Source organism: Petromyzon marinus, chromosome 25 (assembly GCF_048934315.1).
Source record: "Petromyzon marinus isolate PM22_M1 ecotype Great Lakes invasive population chromosome 25, UKy_Petmar_22M1.pri1.0, whole genome shotgun sequence".
In the NCBI taxonomy this organism is placed as follows: domain Eukaryota; kingdom Metazoa; phylum Chordata; class Hyperoartia; order Petromyzontiformes; family Petromyzontidae; genus Petromyzon; species Petromyzon marinus.
The window spans coordinates 6215255-6239126 of NC_133691.1; the positions used below are offsets into that span (position 1 = coordinate 6215255).

The following is a 23872-nucleotide window of genomic DNA, read 5'->3' on the forward strand; positions in this document are numbered from 1 at the left end:
ACCCTACCTGCAACGTTCGTGCCAAATGTGTCACGCAGCATCTACGCACTTGAATTCCCTGCCCATAACGCTAATCTCAACACACGTGGCTCGGAGGAGTCTGTGGGTTGGTATTGCAATGATCCATTATGAGATGGTAAAAACTGCTTCGGAAGACCGTAACTTAAGGTCACGGCAGCGTTGCGCGAAAGGAGGAGAGAGATGGAAACTCGTTACGATGCGAGAACGAAGGGGAAATGGCATTACAATTTACCCCTCCCACCTTGTTGGTGGAGAGATGTTAACTATCTCGCCTTGTATACACGAAGTCGTGGGTTCGATCCCAACCCCTTGACGCTTGTTGTATAATTGGAGTTTTGTGTGTCTCTCTCCCCGTGGTCGCATCGATTTTTCTCCGGGTCCTCTCGATTTTTTCCCCTCCACATTTGGAATCAACATCACGCGTTTAAGAGTATTTTGGCTGCTGTACATTTTTCCCCCGTGACGATAAGCTACTTTGTCGATCTGTCGTTTGTGACAGGCAGGCCGCTTCTGAAAAAATGAGTTTACATCGCTCAGTTGATGCCTTACCTGGTAAAAATTTAATTAAAAAAATAAAAGTTCCGCATTTAGTTTTATCCCATGGAAGAAACACGAGGATGGCCACCGAGCGGACACCACGACGAGGAGATCAACGATCCCGAATCGCCACGGCAGTCGAGCCTCGTGCGAGGTGAGGAGGAGAGGGGGGGGGGGATCATTCTCTGGGTTCCTCCGCTTTTGCCCCCTTCCTCACCTTCCCAACGTCCGAGAAAGGCGTGACTATAAATTCCCCCGCGTGATGATGGTGTCAGCCCACTTCCATGAGCTTCGTCGTGCGTGGCAAGGTCACATCTGAAAAATAGATTCTGGCTCAGCAGGGCTTTACCTGGTAAAATAGTGTAGTTTTTTTTATTTGTTTGACAATCCACGAGAGGAAGCGTCAAGATAGGTCCTCTAGAATGTATTTGGCCTACTCTTCTACGCTGGTCAGACGCCTTAGGAGAGGTGGGAGTAGTACCCGCACTTTACGCCACCCCACCCCACCCCAAATGTTATCCCGAATCATGTTGCCGTCATCTCGTGAGATGAAGAATCCGTCGGATCTCTCTCAGCGCTGTGCGAAATATCGCAGAGTTACCTCTGAAATCCCTTCACGTCAACTCTGCTTTCCCACAGTAGGGGCGGGGGGGGGGCAATGCTTTCCCATCTTGTCTGCCACACGAGAGTAATGTTTTGACGGACGGCAGTCAGATCGATATTTTTTAAATCTCAAGAGCTGGAGTCGTGCCAAATATAAGTTTTTGTTGTTGTTGTACCACATGCTGAGACCACTTGGGAACCCGGTTTAAACACAGGTGGCTGCCTGCATTAATAAAACAACCACGATCTCAGCTGTGCCAGCTCACCGCACTTACCTCTGAACCCACGCGGCCACCTCCAGACGTACAACTTTAATTGTCTCCAAACCCACCGCACGGAGGTGTCATGTTGGCAATACCAGGCGTGTGCCACCTGTGCGCCAAACACGAGGGCTTCTTTCCGAGTGGTCTAGAATTGCTATACATTTTTGTTTTATCGCTCTTGCCATTATTTACACAGCTGCCGCATTTGGTTGACTTTGCAGTCATGCGAGCTGGTGTGCGTGCAAGCACGACGGCATGGGGCCTTCGTACGTGGAGTTTTGCCGTTTTGTGGCCGAGTTTTACGGGTGACTTGTCCAGCGATGGGAACTTGTGGCACCGCGAGAACGAGGGGAACTGCAAGACAATGGAATAACAAATGCACCCCTCCCACCTTGTTGGCGGCGAAATGTTAACTACCTCGCCTGGTTTTCAGGAAGGTTGTGGGTTCGAATCTGACCCTGACGCCTACTGTATATTTGGAGTTTGTGTGTTCTCCCCGTGGTCGCGTCGATTTTTCTCCGGGTCCTCCGGGTTTTTCCTTCACATTTAGAAATGTGCGTTTAAAGTATTTGGCTGCTATACATTTCCACATGATAAGCCACTTCGTTGAGCTATAATTTGTGATAGCTAGGTTGCTTCTGAAAAATAGCTATATAGCTCAGTGGGCCTTACCTAATAAAGTAACAATAGTTTAGTTTTAGCTTCGGTTATACGTCCACAATTACTGCTTATGTCCCAACTGGTAATGCCAGATGCCAAACAAGTTGTTGCCAGTTCTGAACGAGGACCCATTTCTCATGGAGTCCTCGCTTACAGCATATGGCAGTGCACCAGCATTGATTCAAGCAGGTCTGACTGCTGATAAGACGCCTGCATGTTGAAACTGGTGCTGCTGAAATGATGCACTCCCGGAAGGTCATGGGGCCGAGGGGTTGCGTGGAAATACTTTGTATATTTTGTGTGGAGAAACGGCTATGTGAAGGAGAAATATTGTCTGCTTATCTATTTTATTCTAAGAACAGTTCAGCTGTACAAGTAAAAACATCTCATAGGTCTATCACTGGTAAACGTGTGACGGTTCACCCGCGTTGTGATATGAAGAGTTATAATAATAGGGGTTTTCCCCTTTTTTCTGGCAACAAAACTGAAACCTTTTTTTACAAGGAATCATGTGTGCATTACCCACAATACTTGTGGTCAAAATGCAAACAAAAAACACACTCTGATAATATATGCATTGTCCTTTAAACTGATTGGTCCACACCAGAGACGGCTTTCTTTTGAGCCTCGTCTCAATTGGTGTTAGACTAGAGGACGCCAAAAGGCGTACAGCTCAAAGACAATGCACTATTAGAGTAATGAGGCCTCGGGGTAAGCATCTACATCATTAGACCTCCTCTGGTCTAGCACCAATTGAGACGAGGCTCAAAAGGAAGCCGTCTCTGGTGTGGACCAATCAGTTTCAAGAACAATGCATATATTATCAGTGTTTTTTTTTGCATTTTGACCACAAGTATTGTGGTTAATGCACACATGATTCCTTGTAAAAAGGTTTCAGTTTTGTTGCCAGAAAAAATGGGAAAAACCCTATTATATTTTGGTACTGGCAAAGGAGGTCTCATGATGTAAAGAGTCGTCGTGGTTCAGGTTTGATGTTTTTACCCCGGGCTGAAATTGTCACGTGAACCCAATACGTAGAACATGTACCAGCCGGGCAAGCATCAATGTTTACACATGGGATTCGATACATTACTATGAGCATGAGGATCAATATCAATGGATGAATCCATGCCTCAAATGTCGAATAACTTGAACTTTCAATGATCTCGTTTTGTGTTACTGTTTGACTAAAGTGATTGTAAAATCTATAAGATGGATAAATACATCATACCTCCCTTAAGAATAATTCATGCAACTTAAGACCTGGTTTATTATTTATAATCCGAAATATATTTTTTATGCCATGTATGATCCAATTTTTTATGACAATTCGTTTTTTGCGTTAGTGTAAGTTATTTTTTCCTACTCGGAATTGAAAACTTGATAAAAGTTAAAATGGAATGAAACACAAATTAGACAGTTTGGTGATCCTGCATTGGCAGTGGTGCACAAGCAAAATTAGTTTTTTTTTACTTGCGAACACTTTCAACCAAATGTTTTCTACTGCCCAATGGGACTATTCACAATGCAGGCAACACTTAAAAACGTATTTTTATTTTACCAGGTAAAGGCCACTGAGCGATATAGCTCTTTTTCAGAAGCGACCTGGCCACAAATAATAGCTCAACTAAGTGGCTTAGGGGGGCCGTCCATAAATGACGCCACGCGATTTTGGACGATTTTTTACCCCCCCCTCCCTTTGTCACACGGCGTCACAAAAAGTCAGACCCCCCTCAAATATGACGTCACAAAACTCTGCCCCCCCCCCCCAAAAAAAAAGAAAACATACTTCAAATAACTTTAAATTATTGTCATTGTAGTGCGTATTTAATGTGGCGCTGCATTCTGATGTAGGAGAAAATATTTATTAAAAAGTCTTTAATTAAGTAGAACATGTTGTCTATATTTATTTAAAGTTGCGCATTTTGATGTGACGTCACATTTCTCACCCCCCCCCATCGTCACAAATGTCTGACCCCTCCCCCTAGGTGTGTGACGTCATTTATGGACGGCCCTTTATCACGTGTAATACTCTAAACGCACGTTTGTAAATGTGGAGGGAAAACCCGGAGGACCCAGAGAAATATCCACAAAACCACGGCAAGAACACGCAAACTTCAAATATACAGCAGCAGGCGTCAGGGTCGGGGTCGAACCCACGACTCTCCTGTATACCAGGCGAGGTAGTTAACATCTCCTAGCCACCGTGGCGTGGTTGGCCACACACAGGCGAACAGCAGCTGTTGTTAATTTTGCACGAATTTCATTGTCTCGTGGAAGAGAAACACATTCGTCAACAACACTGTGGCCTTAAAAAGAAATAGAATAGGTTACTTTAAGGAAAATTACTTTTCTTCACTGCATACACAGGGGCTAGAGAGATAAGAGTGGGTGTTAAGAATTGGAGACTGCATTGTTAAGTGGATTGTGCCGAGTATTAACAAGTTCAAAGCTCCCCACAGTGCCATGCGTCAGCAACATGCTAATTTTTTTGTTACATAAATGGGTTTATGTTGTAATACTTCTTGATTATTGAAGTATGTGTCTGTTACCTAATAGCTAGTATTAAGTAACTATTCATATGCTAATGTAAAAAAAAATCTAATCAGAAAAAATGTTTTAATTAAATTCTTATCAAGCCCCATTTTGTACATTGTAGTCTCCAACACTTACCATTCACTGTCTCTCTAGCCGTTCTTTGTGCTTTGAAGAGGGCCGTTTCCTGGAAAGCAACCTAATATATTTTATTGTAAAGCCACAGCGTTATTGATTAATATTTTGAGGGGTTTTTTCCCCCCTCTCAAATGGAATTTGTGCGTCGTGGCAATGGATGCTGTTTACCTCCGTGTACCAAGACTGACGGTAACCACGTGCCAAAACAAAGTGTTACCTTCTTTGCGAAAAGTCCTTTTGGGTAGGGGAAAAAACGTTTATTGGGTCGGCAATGTGTTGTGAGATATATAATAACGCAGTGATTAAAAATTGAATTATTACGCTCGCGATATGTACGTTGCATCATGCGTTAAAATAATTATTGTCCAATCGTGTATGTTGTTGAGTGGCATTGCTTCATGTAAACCCTTGCAGCCTCGATCGATTCCGCATGCACTACAAAGGCAAAAAAAACTATATTTTAATCGCTAAAAACCATGAATGCTCTTAATCGACTCACGAGGGAGATGGATTATTATTATTGGCCGATCATCCCACTGACTTCTCAGTTTTATCCCATTTGTATTATTTAATGAGACAAAGTTCCCATTCGGAGTCCACGCAGAGCAGTGCATACCCCAATGTGAGAGAATGGTCTGTGAAAGAACTACGTCTGAGATCTCTTCAATTGACCTTTTTTTAAATCCACAAACTAGGGGGGGGGGGTGTACTTTCACACTTGTCTCCCTGGAGAGAAATGTTCATCAGATGGCAGCTTAACCCATAATTTGTTTAAATTCTGAGAGCCGGATTTTTTAAAATTGCGTTAAAAAAGCTACATTTAACTTGGCGTTTTTGCGTGCAATTATTGGTGACTGGGCTCATACAGGATACAGTACTTGAGAGCCTGGATAAATCACGGGCGGCTGAAACCTGGGTTTAAACCCAGGTTCTCGGCAACGTAGGCTCGGCGTTCTCACGCCAAACCTGCTCGGCAAGGCTTCCTCCGTTTAGCGCAACTAAAGACCTCCTTTTTCGGTCAGTTTTTCGTTGTTACTTGTTGTTCGGCGCGATGTCTGACGTTTGGCTCCACGTTCGCTGGGGGGTTTTTTTCGGTCCCAGGCGTCGTTCGCGCTAGACAACGCCTTCGGTGCAAGCGCCGCGGACGCACGACGGACGTGGCAGGAGCGCAACTCTCGCACACCACCACCACCACCTTGCAGTCTCGGAGGAGGTGCGAACCGCACATCTGTCTGCGGGCAAATTTAGCTGTGAGGCACGCGTGTATATGGCGTGGGTGTTTGGAATTCCCACTGCCTTAAACATCTGTTGCTGAGAACATTTTGGGCATGTCAGCACAGCGTTTGAACGGGGGGGCGGGGGGGGGGGGAAACTTAAAAGCAACATTTTTTTTGTTTACGGCACTCGGAAAACAAAGTAGCCGGGGATAAAAGTGGCTGAGCAATGTGGACCGTGCAGCGAGATACATTTGGATTCATTGTACGCTGAGAAAATCAGAGAGTGCACAATTGTACACGTATATACACACGCACACGGAGTGTACAGCAGTGCTTGCGGGAACGACATTCCTATTAAGAGACACGTGCGAAATCCCCCATTGGTTGCAACTCTTCCCTAAGTTTGTAACGGCCCCCGATTGCCACTCTTAGCCGGGATATGTGGCAGTCGGTGCAAAGGCCGTTAGAGCACCGGGACAAGAGTGGTGATGAATGGCTAACGAACCAAACACAGTTGTCAACCCATACGTTGTACCAGTATTCTTGTAGCAGGGAAATTTAGTTTTGAGGTCCGTACGGCGTGCACCCGTTTCAACACGGGCAAGCTAAAACAATTATATTTGTGTTTCTCCCTTGTGATGGGACTTTGTAGGATGAACGTTGAGATTTATATGGGGGCACGGGGTGACCAAAAAGGTCTGGATTGCTCTTCGAATAAGGTAGGGCACTGACGAGGGGTTGACAGGTTTGCGCGATTCCCAGATTTGGGCTGCGTGTTCAGCATTTATCCGCTCAAACTTCTGCCACGCACTACTTACTGCGGGCATCGTGATCAGCTGAAGTTGGCAGTGTGATTCTTAAACCCGCGAAGGCGCTCGCAGTGGTGCGTGACAAAAGCCTGGGAGAAAATTTGCTCAACACAAGGCCCAACCGGAAATAACCACACTCCGATTACAAGCTCCGGCAAAATATACGCTTTAGATTATGCTTACCCTTTCTGTGAAGCGTATCGCTAAATGCAGCGTCAAAAAGAAATGTCCATGATTTTTGGTTCATGGCATGTACATTGTTCTAATATTTTTCGTAATGAGTTATTTTTTTTATACATTTGAAGGAACATTGTTCCCATTGTGCCTTAATAGTCTGCTCTCGTTTCCTTGCACGCTGCAATTTAATGGCAATTAACGTTAACGTTTTTCCTTTGAAATGTTACAATTGTAATTCGACTTTACACACGGTTCACGTGTTGTTATCGCAGGTTTGTGCAGCTTCGGTGTTTTGTACTCAGCCTATTTCCCTGGCCTCCCTTTAAAACAACGAGATATGTTTTTTTCTTCTGGGTTCTTTCAGTAAAGTAACGTAGAATGGAGATAAAATAATAAAAATAATAATAACAGAATAAAATTCTCACGACGTTTCGGCCACAACACAAGTAGCCTTCCTCAGGTGTAGAAACAGGACTGTCCGGAAGACAGCGCTTGAGTGAACCCTGCCAAGCTTGGAAGCGTCTTTTAAGCTGTACAGCTGTCTTTTTTAAGTTGTACAGCTGTCTTTTAAGCTGTACAGATTGTACAGCTTAAAAGACGCTTCCAAGCTTGGCAGGGTTCACTCAAGCGCTGTCTTCCGGACAGTCCTGTTTCTTCACCTGAGGAAGGCTACTTGTGTTGTGGCCGAAACGTCGTGAGAATTTTATTCTGTTGTTATTATTATTATTTATTATTATTATATCTCCATTCTACGTGACTTTACCGAAAGAACCCAGAAGATGAATCCCTGCAGTCACGCAAGCTTCAAATTAAAGAGATATGTTTTGTGTCTCTTGAGCAACGCTCCGCTTAACGCAGCAACCCCCCCTGCCCATTGTTGTTTTGCACTCCCACGCCACCTTTCAACCTGCGCTGGCCAGCATGGTGAAGTATGGTCAATTATCCCTCGACCTGCAAGGAGGCACGGGGAGGAGCCGACCTCATCCAGCAGTGGATTTACACAACGGGCCGTACGTGTCCAATGGCACCGTCCCTCCTTGCTTGACATCTCATTATGGACGCATCGAATGTTTCACGTAACAATTATTTTCGACGTATGCAAATGACTTGCACATTCTATTTTTAACGCCACAAATTAAGCCCTTTGTCAATCTACTGCTGTGTTGACCATGGGGGTTTGTTTGACCATACTTCACCGCGCTGGTCAGTGTGGGCTGGTGAAGGAGAGTGCCCTGGATGGGCTCAGATAGCAGCGGTTACCGATGTTGGCTGGGAATCAAACCCGGGTTGTTGGGGAAACAGCACCTGGCGCTAGCCACTGCCACCACTCCCCCTTTAAACGTTATTTTGTCTGCTTATAGAACAACAAATGAGATCATCGACACGAACAACGCAAACCGGACGGTAAATAAAAAAAACAACACAACAGAGTCGGGGCAATTGAACGAGCCTCGACCGTAGAGAAGTGTGTGTGGCTGAATCGCCCAGTCTCTACTCTGCGTTCCCACCTACCTGCCCTGTCACCTGTTCACATGTGCACTGTACATGTCAACAAGCTGCCCAGGTGGCGCAGTGGTTAGCCCACTGTGCAATTAAACCCGGTGGCCGGAGCTCGATTCCCGACCACAGCTAACATCGGTGACGGTATCTAAACCAGTCCAGGGCGACTCCTACACCAACCCACAACTCTTGTTGTCCTGTCCCCGCACCTCCCATTAGCACGGTTGGCCTACGTACGGTGCGAAAGAAGTTCAACAAACAGACATGTGTACGATCAGCACAGTCAAGTTACGGTCAAACATGCCCCCTGATCGACAGTTAGGGGACGAGGCCTTCAGAAGTGGATTAACAAAAGGCCGCAAATTATTTTGTATTGCACACCCACCAAACCTTTCCACCCACCTAACCTACAGTGGTCGCGCTGGTGAAAGTCATTATGCGAGTCGCCCTCTTGAACACAATGGTTACCTCTGTCGTGTTTAGCCAGAGGGTTGAAAATGAAAGGTTGGCAACACAGAGAGAGAGAGAGAGGACCGGAGACAATATTGAGTGACGAGTGTAGATTTACATGCAGACGTGCACGGTCTCGTATTTTACAATCCGCGCGGTAATTAAATCTAGGGCGGGCATGAAGAGACACGACCACGGCTACAGCCCCCCCGGCCCTGCCCTTCCCAGCTCCCACATTCGCGTGTCAACGCATCTCTACCGATTGTGGCAGCGCTAATGACACTACGGTTTTGGCGACCACCCCCCAACGTCCCACCACTACCAGCCCCCCCCCATCACCAGCCCCCCCCCATCACCAGCCCCCCCATCCCACCACCAACCCCCCCCACGTCCCACCACCACCAGCCCCCCCACGGTCCCACCACCACCAGCCCCCCACCATCACCAGCCCCCCGCCCCACCACCACCAGCCCCCAACCCCAACAACTGAAATCGCGATCTTTCGTTCCGCGACTCCGGCGATGGGCTGCGTGAGATTGACCGCGAGATCTCCATGAAAACAGCCGCAGGGATGGGCCATTTCCTCCGGCCGCGAATTAGGAGTGGTCATTCAGCGCTGGTATTCATGACGACGATTTGCGTTTTTGTTGTTGTTGTTACGGCTGATTTCACTGCGAACCATTAGGCTTATCGCGTGCATGAAAAAAAACCCATCGGACAATGGGTCTGCGGGTCATCGCTTTAACTGTCAATGAGTTAAAAATCCATCATCTTAGCGGCAGTGTGCCTATCGAGTGAGCGTGTCGGCGGTGCGACCAAAAACTCAACTATTAAACTTTTTTTTATTTTACCAGGCAAGGCCCACTGAGCTGCGTAGCTCTTTTTCAGAAGCCACTTGGCTATCACAAATAATAGCCCAACGAAGTGACTCATCGTGTGGAAATTTAATGTAGCAGCCAAATATTCCAAACGCGTGTTTCTAAATGTGGAGGGAAAAACCGACGCGGAGAAAAGTCCACGCGACCACGGGGAGAGAGAGGGACATGCCAACTCCAAATATACAGCAGCAGGCGTCGTCAGGGTTGAGATCGAACCCGCGACCTCCTGTATACCAGGCGAGGTCGTTAACATCTCCTAGCCACCGTGGTGCCTTACACCGGGGCTCAGAAGCCACAGGGGGTCGAGGTGACGGGCTTCAAAGAGGGTGGGGGAGCAGAAGGGGGTGGCCCATGTGAAACCACGCTCCGTCACTGAATCTTAGCCACGCGTCAATACATGAAGGACAGTCGAAAATGTATCTCGAGCATGAAGCTCCACAAGGTTACACCACCGACGATTGCCACGCTTTCAATGTTTTGGCTGCAACTTTCAATGAGCGTCAACAAAGTGACTCGCCGTTTAAAAAAAACAAGCTTTACTTAAAGACACAGGTTGCCGTTAGCCATATAGTGCATGTCACAACGTTTTATATCGTCATTATTTCGAGGTTGCACCTCGGTTTGCTTAAGGCAATCCTCGTGTAACGACGTGTTCTGTACTTTTTTTCGTGGCACAAAGAGGCGTTTGCTGTAATATGGCCAACACCGTTCTTGTACGTACGTTGAACTTCTTTCGCACCTTACATAGCCAACAGTGCTAATCGGAGGTGCGCGGGAAGGACAACCACCCAGAATGCAATATCCACCGACCCGCACTGACCAGCGTGTCTGACCAGGATGGTCAAACAGATCCGAATGACCGACGCAGCCTGGGAAGGCAGAGGCCTCCATCCAGCAGCGGATCGTCAAAGACCTTTACATCACTAGTATTATTACCTTTTAAATCGAGGATTGCGTCATTGCTGGAGACTTGCTGAGCGTGTCAAGTCGATGTCTGCCTCATGAAAACTTCTCTCCAATGTGACAAACGAGACGGCCAACGATACAAAAAAGACACCGTGGGTGCTAACAAAAATATATAACAGTGCAAGAATGAGATACTAAAAACAAAATTGTGCATCAATGTAATTAACCTTTTAATATCTGCTTTAATATAATGTACAAATAATTAAGTGTAATAATTACATTGTTGAAACGTCAGTGGTTACTAAAATATAATAATTAAAAAATTAAAACTACAGGTCTGTAATTTTAACAACTCATTCACGACACTGTTTATATGTAGATAAGCATTTCGTTTAAACTCTGGTTTATTCCTGCAAGAGCCTACCATTTATTCCCAATCGTGAACACCACTTAGAAGCCACCACACGATTGAGGAAAGCCACTCGTGTGAATGTTCCCAGTCTCGTCTCTTCCATTCCTTGTCACGTCGTAGGCTACATCGCTTTGGCCCAAATTGCCTTCCTGAATAAGCCCTCCCATAGCGTATTACTAAATCAAATCGCAACTCAAAAAGCCAGTGGATCATGCCTCATACATACATGCGTTTTGCTGAATCATAATAAATTAGTTGTGTCAAAACAATACAAATATAGCAAATAGTTGTAAAAAAACTGACTCCCAAGGAGCGATTGCTGGTGGCAGTGATTGGGATATTTGGAATTTAAAAACATTGGGAATTCACTAAAACCCTTTTCGCTCAAAAGTACCACTACTACTATGAGGCTGAGTAATAATATTAAAAACACGTAGTCCCTTTAAATATTGTTTATACTTGTCATAACTTTAACGCAAACTTGCAATCATGCCCGCTCACAAAATAAACAACCTTTTCAAAATTACAAACATTGATGGAGTTGCACGACAGTTGGTAACGTCATCAGCAACTCCTCGTTACAAAATGCTCCTGCAAAGTTCGCAAAATCTTTACTGTCACGATAACGCCGTCAGCAATGAAAGTAATTAACGAAGGCCAACCGACGGAGGGTCGTCTGCCCCTCGGCGGATTTATCACGCCCGCGTTGAGGGTAGCGTGGATAAAACACGAGCGTGACACCCCTTGCTCTTCCAGCTATGAATGCGTCTCACACACGAGGATCGGACACGGACTTTCAACAGACTTCGCTCGGATTTGTCACATCTCCTCCGCTGGCGCTGTTTTGATGCTGTTGGTACTTGAGGGATCCAGGAGACTGGGAGTGTTCGAGGGAGATATCCGCCAGTAACAATAGTGTAGTGTGGAGACATTCCTGGTTTTATGCACTCAGATGCATGGACAAAACACTGACAAGATTGTAATAAGGTGTAATTTTAAAATGAGGTCCCATGATAAAATAGCCTCAGATCCGTTGCGAATGGCCATAATATATTATCGTAGGACAACACAGTTGACTGACTTCTGTTTGACTCAAGGCATTAAGTGGGTGATCAGACACGGTGCCTATATGTAAAGTACATTTAAAACGGCAGGTTTTTAAAAAGCGTCCGCTGGGACCACAGTTTTCATCTGAGCAAATGTCAATGTCACTCCCCGTTGGTCAATTTGAGGAATGCTAACGAGGAGCGGAGCCTTTTCAACATCTCGGCGATCCCACGGCAACTTGAAACGCTCGCCGCGACGCCGAGACCGACGTTTCGCCCCACGGCAAGCCGAGCGTCGGCACTTCCGGCAGCGCGCGTTCTCAACAGCCGATCGTCAGTGCAGCCGTGCAGCCGTCGCCACTGCAATCGCTGCGTTCCAGTGAGCGCCGAATTCGAGGCCGCGCCGACCGCATCGCGCCGCTGACTGTTCCAGCTTCTCCGCGGGGCGGCCGTGCCAACAAAGCCACCTTGCTTAACCGCCCAAAGAGCTTCCCGAGTTCCACTGCCGGCGAGTCCGGCTCCCGAGGGCCAGGGCCGTCAACGTTCGCCGGTGCGGATGTAGCTGCTGGTGGCGATGGTGGTGGCGGCGGCGGCGGCAACGGCGGTGGTTTTCCAGCTGCCGGCGTCGGGCAGCGTTCAGGGCTCTTCGTCCAGAGAGGACACGAGGAGACGCATGGCGACGGGGAGATGGTCGGTGAGCCCGGCCAGCTGGGTGATGAACGAGTACTCCTCCACTTCCTGGCACGGAGACGAACAGGGGGAGAAGGGGAGCCGTGGCGCGGTTTGTTCGTGCACCGATAAAAAACCCCACAAGCTGAGTTTGGTTTCCGGCCACGGCGAACATTCGTGGCGAGTGACATCCGAACTGTTTCTGAACCTCCCCGAGGATAATGTCGACTAAAAGTTAGTACCTGGTGCGATGGGGTCGGGGGAGTGACAAAGACGTCTGGGTGTTGCGCTCGCCACACCATCCCCCCCCCTCATGCGCCGTTCCCATCCTTAATAGTGTCTCGCTGACAGCACTTGCCCCAACAGTCTGTAGACTATACGGCTGCGTTCACCACAACGCAACGTGAATCGTTGCATTGTGGCTGGTGCGATCGTCAACACGCGCGGTTGCACACGTGGCCACATTCGGGCGCCGGCCTAGCGGGTGATGCAAGCGCGGGGGAGCACAGGACGTTGGCCTTTAATCGAAGTGGAACATCTGACGAGTGGAAATAACAAAAACAAAACGGGACGAGTTCGCGCCGTTGCAGCCAAAAAGCAGCGGGTGAACGTGCGCGTGTGGTTCTCGAATAGGGACAGGGCAGCTGCGCCGAAGGAAGTGGCCTGCAATGGGGATGGCTGTGCGTGGCTGAATTATTAAAGCTTCACCCGAGCGGGCCCACTCGTTTATCATCCGCCCCATTTGCACATCGACGGAGCGTACTGCGCGGTGCATTATTTACAGCCCTGTCCACGTTAATCACCGCCTTTCTTGGCTCCTAATTATATCCGGTAATTCGATTCGCTTTATTTAAATTTTCTCTCTGAAAAGTGGCGGAATATCCAGGAAGGTGGTTGTTGCCTCTGCGGTTATTGTTTCTTCCGGCTTTACCTTGCCCACAGCAGCAACTGATTTCTGCTGCTTACTGAGCGTATCAACCTCCCGCACCACATCAGCACCATCGTGTTGCCATGATTACAGCAGCCACTGACAAGGGCGCTACCGCCACAATCACCGTCCGAAGTCAGATAGCGACTCCTACTCAAGATTTTATATAATCCACCGCGGAGATGGAGCAATGACATCGGCACCGTCTCAGGTGCTGGGTGGATCATTGCTTCGTAGGATCATGGGGGCGGCGGGCAGTGGTGGTGGTGGGGGGGGGGTGGCGATGGCTAGGAGAAGCCTTCGTCCAGCGGTGGATTGATCAGGGCTAATTATGATGGTTACTGAGGGAGGGAAAGAGCGAGGTGAGCGAGGGGGGGAGGGAGCAAGGTGAGTGAGGGAGCGAAGTGAGGGAGAGATGGAGCGAGCGAGGGAGCGAGCGAGGGAGCAACGGTGCGCGAGGGAGGGAATGAAGTGAGCGAGAGAGAGAGGGAGGGAGACCAAGCGAGGGGAGCTGAAGCGAGGGAGCAAGAAAGTGAGCGAGCGGAGGGAGAGCGAGCGAGCGAGCGTGTACCGTGCGGCACTCGAGCGAGCTCTCCTCCGTGTGCAGCATGTAGTCGAGACGTCGCCCGCTGCCCCGGAGCGGCACGGGACGGCCGCCCTGGTCGCAGCGCGGGCTCTTGCTGGACGGGAACACCAGGTAGCTCTTGCGGCCTTCCTCGTTCTCCAGCACCCTGCGGACCGTGGAACGACAATGGAATTATGGAGCGTGCCGAGCGCGTAGGTTTTCAAAGGATCGATCGCTCGATCGATCTTGCTTTTGCGTTCTGCCATGAAGGAAACGATCGCCTCGACGTGCTTTGCGTGAACGTTGAAATTCACACGAAAAATACTGAAATGTTGGAGTTAGTTGCATCGGAAAGAATAGCAACCCGTTAATTTTAAAAGTGCTGTAAGAATCAGAAATACAATTTTGATAAATGCAACTTAACAGCAGTAAAAGCAATACATATCAGATTAGGCACGCTCTATCATGACACTTTTTAATATTCCTCTACTTTAGGTGCTACTCGCGAACACCACTTGCCCCGGCAGTCTGTTAAAGGCTATATGGGGGAGGGACCTTTATCTTTGGAGAGTAATCCAGGTTTATTCAACAAGATGCTCACTTCTGCAGGTTTTCTGGTGATGCGACCTCTTCGTCGTACAAGCCTTCCTGGTCCAGCAAGGTGCCTGTGGGAATTACAGCAGGGACAATTTGTAACGAAACTTACACCAATGGGTTTGTACGTAAGCATATTGAACTTCTTTTGGACCGTACGTAGCCAACCGTGCTAATCGGATGTGCGGGGAAGGACAACAAACTCAACACAAAAAGCTGTTCATCACCACCATTATCATCATCATCATAACCCCCTACTTGTTCACACCTGAGTTGGGTTCCCAGCCAGGGCTAACATCAGTCGTGAACTATATACTGGTTGTGTGTGATTGTGTTTTTGTGGTGGTGTTTGTGTGTAGCTTAGCAGTGAATGGGTTGTACTGGCCACCCAAGTTCGATTCCCGCTCACGGCCAACACCAGTGAGGATTATCTGAACCGATCCTGGGCCACCTCTAGGTCGGCTCTGCTTAAAATAGTACCTGGTGCAGTGTATAGTAAACATCGCTACTAGGGAGACAAAGGCGGCCAGGCGTGGTGCTGGCCACATATCCCCTCGTGTGCCGTGCCAGCCTTGATAGGTGCTCGCTAACAGCACTTGCCCCCAGCAGTCTGTTAAGGCTACACGGCGGTGAGGGGGGGGGTCTTTGTGTGGTCACCCCTCACGATCCACGCTGTGTGGGGAGACCCTCATCGAGCAGTGGATTGACTAACGCTCTTTATGACTGTCCATCTCGCGGTGGCGAGATGTTAACTCCCTCGCCTGGTATGCAGGAGGTCGTGGGTTCGATCCCGACCTCGATGCCTGTATATCCGGAGTTTGCGTGTCTCTCTCCCCGTGATCGCGTGGATTTTTCTCAGGGTCCTCCGGGTTTTCCCTCCACATTTAGAATCAACGTAACGCGTTTCGAGTATATGGCTGCTACTATAAATTTCCACGCGATTATAAGCCACTTCGTTGAGCCATCATTTGTGATACTAGAACGCTTCTGAAAAAAAGAGCTATGTAGCTCTGGTGGGCCCTACCTGGTAAAATAAAAAAAATTGTTTCTAATTTAAATGTTGCCTGCATTTACACAGATCTCTGCTCACCGATTGCCCACGTCTTCTCCTCGCCGGGGCCCTGCCGGCACGGGTCGCGGTAGTGCGTGAAGAGCGGGTGGTGCTGCTCCAGCTTGTCCTCTGTTGGACATCAAACAAGGAGGATAATGATGATGATGACGACGGCAATGATGATTTTGATAAAATTTGATAAAATCATCATCAATGATAATAATAATGATGCTGAGGAAGGTGATGACATTGAGGACATTGCTGATGATTGTGAAGGTGGTGATGATCATTGATAATTATGATGATGATACTGAAATGCTGATCATGATAGTGAAAATGGTGGTGGTGGTGGTGATGATATGACTTTACAAGCTCCGTGTCATCATCATCGTTAAACATAACCTTCAAACCACCACCATCACCATCATTGATGTTGTCAGCATCATCATCACCGCCATCATCATAACCACCTTCATCATCAGTTATCGATTTATGTCAGCGTCGTCATCACCGTCACGTGCGTTTACTCATCAGCAATGCGAGCACCACTTGCCACTCGGTGCGTTGTCGTCATCGTGAGAGAGCCGCTATAACGAGACTGGGCCTCACTAGAGGAATACTCTATCGGAATTCCACCATTGGCTCAGGAGTAAAATATGGATGTCAGTGCTGTTGATGCTCATTGGAACTGACTTAATGACCACTGTCGACTGGCGAAATCGATCGTAACTTTTTTGTTACTTTGGCAAAGTGCAGGGAAACCCAATCGTTGACCGTTTAAAAATGCGTCACGGTTCAATTCATGGATCCATAATCATAACCCCCCGAATACAAGTACAGTGCAGTATTTAGACACAACACGAATCCAAAGTTGCATGTAATTCAACCCACGGATTGCTCTCTCAGCGTCGTACCGTAATCCAGTATTTCTTCATTTCTGCATCGATCCCCACGACCACCCGCAGTCTGCCATTCCGCGATCACCCATAATTTATAATCGCAATGCAAATTAAGCCACTGCACACTGCAATTGCTGCATCGTGGGGTGTTGTGACGAATGTAGTTGAGAAGATTCGCTTGCCCCCCCCCCCCCCTTTGCACGGTATCGATTTTATTGTTGTTTTATGTTTTTATTGTACTTCAACGAGAGGCCGGCACGGAGCATAAACCGTGACGGCACGAGGAGGAGCACGGAAACTCGACGGACAAAGATTCCAAAATCGATGCTCCTGAATACAAAATAAAGAAAGGTGGGGGAGAAGTTGGGATCACTGTCCCACCCAGGCGGGGCTCGCGAGCGGGGAGGACACGTCACTGTATCGAATTTTATATATTGTTTTAAATCGTATGTGGCCCACTCCACAAACGCTGCGACGAATTGGCGCGGACGAGCGTGACGCTCGTCCTCGTGCAGTCCGCCGTGGCGTGGAGTCGATGCCAAGCGCCGACAAAAGGGGGAAGGACCGGCAAAAATGGTTTGGTTTGCGCAAAAATGGTTTGGTTTGCGCATAATCAGCTTTCCGTGTAAAATCCTGCACACATTTACTCCTGGTCTGGCCCGCGCCGAAGCCGCTGTGCGGGTTGGGGGGCTCTCTTGGGCTGAAAAGCATTCGAGCTGACAGCTCTATTAAATATAAAAAAAACAGCTCATCCCTTCAGAGTGCGCATTAAAGAGAGAATTACAGTTACAGGCCTGGCGGGCCAAATGCATCGACTTCACCAGCTCATGGGTTTTTATATTTTGCTGCCATAGGTGGCTCGTGATGGCCATGTCAGAGCACCGAGCCAGCACAGCTGAAAATCTGGGTTTGTAATTCTGCCAGGACAACAATTGCTCCTTGAATTACCCCTCGAATGTAAATGGGTTGCAATGCACAATTATTTCACCGTGAATATATTATGACCATATCACATTGAAACCGTGACTTATCCAGATTCAGCAGCATTTGGGCTAGCAGTGGGCCCTGTGGTGCAGAAATACTTAATTCGTGTAATGCTATGTTATAGTCATAGAGCTCTGTGGTTAGAGCACTCGACTCTCAATGAGAAGGTTGTGAATTCAAATCCCTATCAAGCGTTGAATTCTGGCCATCGTCCTTCCGAACAGTGGTGTAGTTATCGAGTGCGCAGGCAGTGCAACTGCACCAGGGAACCCAGGTGCCGGGCTACAAGAAGGTCGGTAGCTGGTCCCGTTTTGATTCCATGCACCAGGACCCATTTTGTTCATGCGTCGCCAATGTCACGAAGTGCAGAATATTCACCACGGGCTGCGAGCGGAGATCAGTGCGAGTGGAGATCAGTGTGACTAGCTGGATATCAGTGTGACTCGCTGGAGATCAGTGTGACTCGCTGGATATCAGTGTGACTTGCTGGAGATCAGTGTGACTTGCTGGAGATCAGTGTGACTCGCTGGAGATCAGTGTGACTCGCTGGAGATCAGTGTGACTCGCTGGAGATCAGTGTGACTCGCTGGAGATCAGTGTGACTCGCTGGAGATCAGTGTGACTCGCTGGAGATCAGTGTGACTCGCTGGAGATCAATGTGACTCGCTGGAGATCAGTGTGACTCGCTGGAGATCAGTGTGACTCGCTGGAGATCAGTGTGACTCGCTGGAGATCAGTGTGACTCGCTGGAGATCAGTGTGACTCGCTGGAGATCAGTGTGACTCGCTGGAGATCAGTGTGACTCGCTGTAGATCAGTGTGACTCGCTGGAGATCAGTGTGACTTGCTGGAGATCAGTGTGACTTGCTGGAGATCAGTGTGACTTGCTGGAGATCAGTGTGACTTGCTGTAGATCAGTGTGACTCGCTGGAGATCAGTGTGACTTGCTGGAGATCAGTGTGACTCGCTTGAGCATGCACCTGAGTTGCATCACGTAAAAGAAGAAGAAATCACTCAACCTATTCGAATCAAAACTGCCCCGTTATCCTAACAAGTTGAGTAACTTAACATTTTCCAAAATGTGATAATTTCTCTCGGAACGGCCATTAATGGCGTCGTGTACTTTGATGAATGCATTGTTTTTTACAGAAGCTTCCCAATAAAAGCCGTCTGTAATTGGGTGTAATCCGTCAACCAAACATAACGGACGTGTACGTTATTTATCCTATTAGGGAGTCGTTTTTTTTTTAGTTTACACAGTGCCGGATTAAGTTAGTGCGGGGCCTGTAACATATGTTATGAAGAGACCCTAACTAAAAAAACGTAAATATATATAAAAATTTACTTGCATAGTAAAGTAATTGTATTTTTTCATTTGCTATACAGCCAGATAATACGACAAATCGCTAACCTTAAACACCCAGTCGTTCATAAAAGCTGAAGGCAGTATTGTAATAGAGCAAGTGCAGAATCACTGAACCGGAATTGATAGGTTGAAAGCATTGAGCACGCGGCCCTTGAAAGTGCGGGGCCCGTAGCTACTACTACATATGTAGTCTCTACTACATATGTAGTAGCTACTACTACATATGTAGTCTCTACTACATATGTAGCTACTTTTGCTACTAGGATAATCCGGCACTGACAGTAAGGAAACATTTTGTATCCAACCTGCCAATGCATCAAATACATAAAAAAACGAATGATAAAAAACACTAATGAATTGCAAACCTGGCAATGGATTAAGATGCAACTTTAATGATCTCCGTCACCTGACGCAGCTGACCCCACGCTTGTCCCACTCGCACGACGCATAGACTAGCAGCGTGAAACCGTTTCCTTACTGAGGTCCGAATGGGAGTTTCAAATCCCCTTAACAGGATAACCACGCGTGAACGCTCGCACACCGCAGTAACAAAAGGAGAGTTCGCGCGCCAAACTTAGAAAACGTTTGCCGGGTTTAGAATATTTCCCTCTCGTACCCCATTAGTGCAGCTAAGACGCAAGCAGTGGAAGGTAAATGTCGTTCGCAGGGCGTCTCGAAGCGGCCGTTGTCTTGTGGCCGCAGGCCACTTGGAAATGATAGTTCGGCTGGGCTAACCGATTATCCGAGCAATCGATAACTCTCGCGATTATTGATTCCGTTGCTGGGTTTGATGACTCGACGAATCCGATGACAGGAAAAATACAAGAGGGCAACAAAAGTCTCCCCCTCTCTTCCCACGTGTGCTGAAGGTTGTGGGCTGTGATGAGCACATCCGGCTGCATTTGTCTTGCCAGAGGCTGATGTTTACACACCGCGTCGGGTACCTATACGACTGAGCGGACCTAGGGGAGGCCCAGGACAGGTTAAGATATTTGTCACTGACCTATGCAACCATGAATGTAACTAAGACCTGAACCATCGCAGGACACCCGTGAAGTAAAGCCTGAGAGCTTATTGGGCCCTCCCTCTGCTGAAATAAATGAGCGAAAATGGAACTAGGGTCACTGAGTTGGTAGCACAGTAAGCTAACCACTGTGCCACCACTCCCCATTCCCCCGTTACACAATGACAAAGATCCCCCGTGTAGCCTGTAACAGACTGTTGGGGCGAGTGCTGTTAGCGAGCACACGAGGGGGGTGGGTGGCCAACACCACGCTCGGCCGCCTTTGTCTCCCCAGTGGCGATGTTTAATGCACACCGCACCAGGTACTGATTTGAGGCTGAGTCGACCTAGGGGAGGCCTAGGAACGGTTCAGACAATCGTCACTGATGGTGTTGGCCGTGAGCGGGAATCGAACCCGGGTCTCCGGGTTCGTAGCGCAGCGTAGCGCTCACCGCTGTACACACACGCAGACACACACGGGGGAATGGGGAATGGTTGCGCAGTGGTTAGCTTACTGTGCTACCAACACGTGCACCTTCGCAGTTCCGAGGCAAATTCAAATTCAACGAGCGGCTCACGATGCCACGATTTCCCACGTGGCCCGGAGCTTTTGTGAAGCATTATGAAAATGACCACGGCGTGTGACAGGTGCCGCGGGATTCGCCTCGCCGCGCCGTGCGGTTTTTCTCACTTAATAACGAGCGAGCGACACACTTTGGTGGTTTTTTTTTGGTAACCTTTCAAAAACACCGCGCGTCCTGCTAGCGCAGAGCCGCGGTGCATCTTCGCACGTCTCGTTATCACGATGACGGATGATGTTTTGCTGAAACTTGAATCGTGTCTGGGACAAAACGAAAGAGCGGCTTAAGAAAGGAATGTTGATAGGAACCTTGATATGTCAATGTGAATGTGTGAACCGAACACGTGTGAGTACATACAATATTAAATTTCGATTTAAAGCTTTCGTGACTGCAGGGATTCATCTTCTTGGTTCTTTTCGGTAAAGTCAAGTAGAAGGGAAATAATAAAATAATACATACAATATTGTACGTGAAAATCCTCTCTTTGCCCAGGAGAAAGCCTTGCCGAGTCTAAAAGCTATCTTTTAGGAGGGTCGTGCCTTATGATGTTTGGCATATTGCTTTAATGAGTGTTTGACACTTGTAAGGAAACCAGAGTACTGTACCTGGAAAAAAAAGCCATAAAAGTAGGGGGAGTGGGTGGGCAGGATTATGCTCAAAGCTCCACACAGATATAATCAAGGATCCACGTGCTATAATACCATTTCCCAGCAATCCTTTAACGACCCAAGTTTCTAATGCTTGCTATTTCCAGCTAGGCTCCAATATAAGTACCAATCAGGCTCACCAACCTAGCTTCTGTGATCTTGTTACATCGGGAGCATTCAGGGTTTGTCGTGGGCACGACGAAAACGTTATCACCGCTTCCCACGGCTTGCTCGTCCAATTTATTCTGACCTTCCAAGGATCTTTGGGGTGCCGCGGTGGCGAGATGTTAACTACATTGCCTGGTCTGCAGGAAGTCGTGGGTTCGATCCTGACCCTGGCACTTGTATATTTGGAGTTTGCATCTTCTTGCCGTGCTCGCGTGGATTTTTCTCCGGGTTCTCCGTTTTTTTCCTCCACGTTCAGAATCAACGTCACGCGTTTAGAGTATTTGGCTGCTTCTATAAATTCCCAAGTGATGATAAGCCACTTCGTTGAGCTATCATTTGTGGCCAGGTTGCTTCTGAAAAAGAGCTATATAGCTCATTGGGCCCTTACCTCGTAAAATAAAAAAAAATTGTTAAGTTTATCTCCCGTGCCTTCTCTCTCTCCTGGCTCCGGCTTGTTGAGCAGAACCCTCACGTGAGAGGCAAGCCCATTTAATGGCTGACTGCCTCAACTCAATCATATAAAACTGCAATACACAAAAACGTATATATTTCCATCTGTGCTAAAAGTACAAAGCAGAGCATATCAAGTTGTGTGTCACAGATAAAATGTTGTTCCCCCTTCGGAGTAAATTATCCCCCCATGCTTTAAAACCACTGGATTATAATGCAACACGCCTCTGACTCGAACACAGCGGCCGGCCAGATGGTGAACACACTGGTGGGGTGTGGGAGAAGCTGTTGGGGGGTGGTGGGAGTGAATGTATTGTATAATCTTTATCGAGAGCAAAAATATTTGGTGGTGCTGCTGCGTTGGCAGCGGTGCCCAAGCACAGCCAACAAACAAACACACACTCGTCAATAGCAACACCGTGGCCTTTGAAGGGAAAAAGGAAAGGGGGCGACGTTTCGGGCAATGGCCCTTCACGTAAACGATTTGCTACGAACGAGGGCGATTCCCCGAAACACCGATTAGATTATTCCTTTTTAAGGCCACAGTGCTATTGACGAGTGTGTTGAGGTTTCTTTTAGTTACAATGAGCAGGTCGGCATTAAGAAGAAGATGTTTCTCCTTAAAGCCCCATCGGTCCCATTGGCTGGATGAAGCCCCCCCCCAGTCCCCTACTTCACCACGCCGCGATCTAGTCCAGCGGTGGCCGGTCGGTCAGTCGGTAATCGTCGGGAGCAGGGCGAGTAGTTGATCGCCTAGCATTGCTCCACCCGCAGACCGCTCATCCTTCCTTCCCCGTCGCACCGACTGCCCTCTCACGCGTTTGCTCCGCCTCTCCTTCGCGTCGTTAGCAGCGCGCTCGCGCGCTCACTCACCCATGGAGCAGTTGTCGAAGTTGAGGTCGCCGCACATGACGTCGAAGAGGACGATGTCGCGGCTGGCGGGGCTGCCCGCCGCCTCGCCGCTGCACTCCTTGCGGAACTCGGCCTGCCACTGCACCAGCAGGTCGAGCTGCTCGCAGCGCACCGACGCGTGACCTGCTGGGCGCCGCACGGCCACGGCGTCACGCACACACGCGGACGCAGCGTCAACCGCGCACCATCGCCGCGTCGCCACGCGCGATTGGACGCGCGGCGGCACCGCCACCGCATCGAACACCGTCTCTCGCAAGCATTTGGACGTTCCGCACATGCCCTGGACTGCACGCCAGACGTACGGCGTCGCGCTGCGTGCATCGTACATGGCGCGACGTGTCGCCCCGGGCACGTAGAGCTACCTTCCCATTTTTCACCAAATGCGTATACTCACATGCACCGTTACCCTCGTCGTCATCGCTGGGCGAAGGCCTCTCCAAGCCACCGCCATCTCTCACACTTCCGCGGTGTAATAACTCACCTTGTACTTCACGCGTCATTGCATCTCGCGTGCCAGTAACTCGCACCGCACATCCGAATTGCGCAGATGGGCGGTGAATCTGTCTTTTGCCACCTTCTTCCAATTGTGTTATCAAAATCAGGCCACGAGATGAATCATTTCAATTCGGAATTCTCGTAGTGAGCGGCGCACTCGCTCGTGGCACAGAATTACACGTGGGCCACCGCCCTTCTCGACGCCCTGCAATCAACCCGTGTTCCTTCTGTCCTCATCAAACTGAAATATTTCATGCCCAGACCTGGAACTGGAACACGACAAATTAAGTGAAAAGGGCGTTACATTTGATGGTCCTTTTTTGTGGCAATCGCGAGTAACAGGGCTGAAACCATCAACTCGCTGAGCCGGTTTTAATCACAAGAGGCTGAAACACAGATTTATTACCCA

At 48.4% G+C, this 23872-nt stretch overlaps 1 protein-coding gene across 6 annotated transcripts in view; it reads right to left on the minus strand.

Moving 5' to 3' along the window:
- Positions 1-10301: 10301 nt before the first annotated feature.
- SMPD3 (sphingomyelin phosphodiesterase 3) overlaps positions 10302-23872 on the minus strand; it is a 97926-nt gene continuing 84355 nt past the window's right edge. For 4 of the 6 annotated variants that reach the window (XM_032960581.2, XM_032960578.2, XM_076069665.1 and 1 more), the window contains exons 4-8: positions 22930-23094; positions 15999-16088; positions 14916-14979; positions 14321-14480; positions 10302-12890 (exon numbers count right to left, since the gene is read on the minus strand). In XM_032960581.2, the coding sequence (XP_032816472.2) occupies positions 12789-12890; positions 14321-14480; positions 14916-14979; positions 15999-16088; positions 22930-23094 (581 nt within the window). In that variant the 3' untranslated portion in view covers positions 10302-12788. Of the gene's footprint in view, positions 12891-14320; positions 14481-14915; positions 14980-15998; positions 16089-19205; positions 20665-22929; positions 23095-23872 lie in introns of those variants that run through there. The other 2 variants (XM_032960582.2, XM_076069666.1) reach the window with 2 other exon arrangements.